The following is a 3818-nucleotide window of genomic DNA, read 5'->3' as shown; positions in this document are numbered from 1 at the left end:
GTTTAAAAATGGGCAAAGAATCTGCATAGACATTTCTCCAAAGAAGATACACAAACGTCTGATAAGCACATGAAAAGGTGCTCAACACCGCTAGTCATTAGGGAAATGCAAATCAAAACCACAATGAGAAACCACTTCACCCCCACAGAGATGGCCAGAATCAGAAGACAGAGATTAAGGAATCCTGGGAAGGAGAAATTGGAACCCTCACACAGCGATGGCAGGAACACAAAATGTTACAGCCACTTTGAGGAACGGTCTGAAGATTCCTCAAGAGATTAACTATACATCCACTCTATGATCTAGCAACTCCCCTCCTAATTATAAACCCAAGTGAGGGGCGCCTAGGTGGCTCAGTTGGATGAGTGACCAACTCTTGGTTTCAGCTCAGATCGTGATCTCGCAGTTTCATGAGTTCGAGCCCCACATCTGGCTCTACACTGGCAGTGGGGAGCCTGCTAGGGATTTCCTCTCTCTGCCCCTCCCCTGCTCATGCTGTCTTTGTCTCTCTCAAAATAAACTTTAAAAAAAATTTTTAAAGAGCAAAATGAAAACATATATCCGCACAAAAACTTGTGTAAGAACGTCCAGGCAGTATTATTCACAATAGCCAAAAAGGTTTAAACAACTCAAATGTCCATCAACTGAAGAATAGATCATTAAAATATGGAGGATCTCCATACAAGCCAGCACTATTCAGGCATATAAAATAATGAAATACTGATACATGCTACGACACAGAAGAATCTTTAAAAACTATGCTAACAGAAGCCAGTCACAGGAGATCACATATTGTATGATTCCATTTATCTGAAATGCCCAGGATAGACACATCTAGAAAGGTAGAAAGCACTGTATAACATCGGCCATCAGGGGCTGGTGGGATGAGCTGTGGGCAGGAAATGGAGAGTGCCAGGTTTGTTTCTGAGGTGATAGGAATGTTCTAAACTTCTGGTAATGACTGTACAACTCTGTGATTATTCTAAAAACCCCTGAAATGTATACTTTAAACGGGTTAATTGCACGGTATGTGAATTCTATCTCAATAAAGCTGTTTAAAAAAAAACTTGAGGGGTGCCTGGGTGGCTCAGTCGGTTAAGCGTCAGTTTCCACTCAGGTCATGATCTCACGATTCATCAGTTCGAGCCCCGCATCGGGCTCTGTGCTGACAGCTCAGAGTCTGGAGCCTGCGTTTCCGGCATCTGCAGAGTTAAGAGCCAATTTCACATCTTCATGACAGAGATGAGATTATCGTTACTAAATATTTGAAAGAAAGAAAGGGGTAATCTATTTTTTAAGAGTAAATTTCAGTATATTAAAATGTTACTATACTTGCCATCTGGGGTACCTTGAAAAACCACAACTCAACTATCTGATAAGCCCCCAACTTAATTGTGAGTGTAAAATGCTCCTTCTTTCCAATATGCCATCAGCTCGTGGTGTTTCCATTAAAATATAATTTTTTCGAGAAAATTATACCATGGGGCGGGGGGCCCCTGAGTGGCTTAGTCACTTTACCATCCAGACTCTCAATCTCGGCTCAGGTCATGATCCCAGGGTTGTGGGATCTGAGCACAGGATTCTCGCTTGGGATTCTCTCTCTCTGCCCCTCTCCCCCACACGCTCTCTTTCCGTCTCTATCTGCCCCTCTCCTCCACACTCTGTCTCTCACAAAACATTTTTTTTAAAGTGCAATGGTTAAAAAAAAATTATACCACGTACTGAAAATGATAGGAGATCAATGAATAAAGTTCTCAACTGGAAAGCAATCACGGCTGCTTAATATTTCAACTGAAGGAAGAATAAGATGTGAAGGGATTCANAATGAATAAACTAGAGATTTTGTAAAACAAAACAAAACAAAAAAACGGGGGGAGGGGAGGGCGGTAATAAGCCACAGACCTCATGTGCCCAGAAAGCAGGGTCAGTTACCATTAAAGCTGTAGTTTCTCTCATCAGAGAGCTCTGGGCACAGACCTCCTCGCCCCCAGGCATAGATTCCATCCGTTCCAGGCTGTGGGCAAAGCACCGCGATCAGTCCCACCCACCTGTGAGCCAATGTGACAGCACAAACGTTTGAGTGACAAATCACGGGCATGCTTGGTCTTTTTGGAGCAGTGCTTCTACTCTGGGCTCTCCTTCCTCCTCAAATAAATGCTGCCGTGGGACCCAAACCGTCCCTTGTGCCTGACCTCTCCTCCGTCTACAGTCACTCATCCAGGCTTTATGTGCCACCCAGAAGCCTGATGGCGCCCATATGTCTCCGTCCCGGTCCAGCCGCCTTCCTAGAGCGCCAGGTCCCTGTATCCAATCGCCGACGGGACACCCCCACGTGGAGGTCTCACAGGCGCCCCGGCGTTAACGGGTCCCAAACCCAACCTCCGCTGCTCGCAATGCTTCTCACAAACCCGCTCCCCCCTGCGCACAACTGATGCCCCCCGCCCATCCTGCCACACTGCAAACGCGCTGCTTCAGCCACTCGCCCCCTACCCGTTGCTTGAACTTGTCAGCATCGTCTCATGTCAGGGCCTTTTTACACCCACTGTCCCCTCTGCCTGGAACACCCCTGAGTCGTAATGGCTTTGCTCTGTGTCACCCTCCTAGTGCTGGAAGCAGCCGGCCGGTCGGATCCTGCCATCCGTCACACACATACAACGTGGCGAAGCTGGGGGTGAAAAATAAGTAGGAGAAAGTGCTGTGACACTGGCCTCCTGCCAGGAGCCAGCCGCCTCCGGGACAAGACCTTGGCGACAACAGAGAGGGGAGACTCACCTTGACAAGCGGCAGGTAAGAGGCATCTCGCCCTCTGGGGTGACCTGTGCTGCTTCCGCCCTGAGGCAGGTGAGGGGCACTTTTCTCACAGAGCCCTCAGAGGGGGCCTGAGAAGACGCTGTAACAGGGACATTTGTCTTCCTTGGGGGCAACTTCTAAGACTGAGGTGCCTCCTGGCGCCAAGCCCTTGCTCGTATGCCCGAGAAGTGCGATGGATCAAATACACCTGGACTTTCTCATAGATCTTGAACAAATGTGTTCTTCCGTTTTACAAGAAACCAAAATAATTACATTTCGCACGCTGTACTACCGCACGTGACGGGAACACACTTAATTGACATCACCAACCCTCCCGAACACAACTAAGAACTAGAAAAACAGAAAATAAAAGGCTCTTATGCAATCGGAATTGACAGCACAGAGTCCAAGTGCAAAAGTTCACCGACTCCCCGTGGCCCCGCTCATAATCTATTTACTTGTATTTTGCAGACAATGGTAACAGGTTTGGTTACCTGTATGCCTGCTCACAGGAACACACTAGAAGAAGCAATGGTGGAGAAGCCAGAGGATTAGACACTGACTGCTGGCTGGTAGAAAGTTTTGGGGTTTTTTAAAATGTTTTTATTTTTTATTTTGAGAGAGAGAGAGAGAGAGAGTGAGCGTGTGTGCATGGGCAGGGGAGGGGGAGAAAGAGAAGGGGAGACACAGAATCCGAAGCAGGCTCCAGGCTCTGAGCTGTCAGCACAGAGCCCCATGCGGGGTTCAAACTCACAAACCGCCCCAGAAACGGTTTAAAATAACAGCAGTAGAGGCGCCTGCTGNTCCTCTGTCCACCCCCTTTGTCTCTCTCTCGGCCCCTCCCCGGCTTGTTCTCTCTCTCTTTCTCTCTCAAATATAAATGAAACATTTTTTTAAACAAATAACAGCAGTAAGGAATGACCGCTAACAGAGAGGGGACATGTGAAAAGATTAGAAAACCAGGCGTTACAGATTAAGAGGCAGAACTGTCTGTATCCAAACTAACGTAGGGACAAACAGCCCCTCCC

The 3818-nt window shown here is 47.5% G+C and overlaps 1 protein-coding gene across 1 annotated transcript in view; it reads right to left on the bottom strand.

Annotated features, from left to right (window-relative positions):
- Positions 1–3818, bottom strand: part of MCF2 (MCF.2 cell line derived transforming sequence) — a 101986-nt gene that overhangs the window by 96126 nt on the left and 2042 nt on the right. The window contains exons 2-3 of the mRNA XM_077773891.1: positions 2773–2890; positions 1933–2048 (exon numbers count right to left, since the gene is read on the bottom strand). Coding sequence (XP_077630017.1) covers positions 1933–2048; positions 2773–2890 — 234 coding nt within the window. The remainder of the gene's footprint in view (positions 1–1932; positions 2049–2772; positions 2891–3818) is intronic.

The sequence above is a fragment of the Crocuta crocuta genome, unplaced genomic scaffold, assembly GCF_008692635.1.
Source record: "Crocuta crocuta isolate KB4526 unplaced genomic scaffold, BGI_CrCroc_1.0 scaffold241, whole genome shotgun sequence".
NCBI lineage: Eukaryota > Metazoa > Chordata > Mammalia > Carnivora > Hyaenidae > Crocuta > Crocuta crocuta.
The sequence above is the reverse complement of the archived record's forward strand: the minus strand, read 5'-3'. Positions and strand labels throughout refer to the sequence as shown.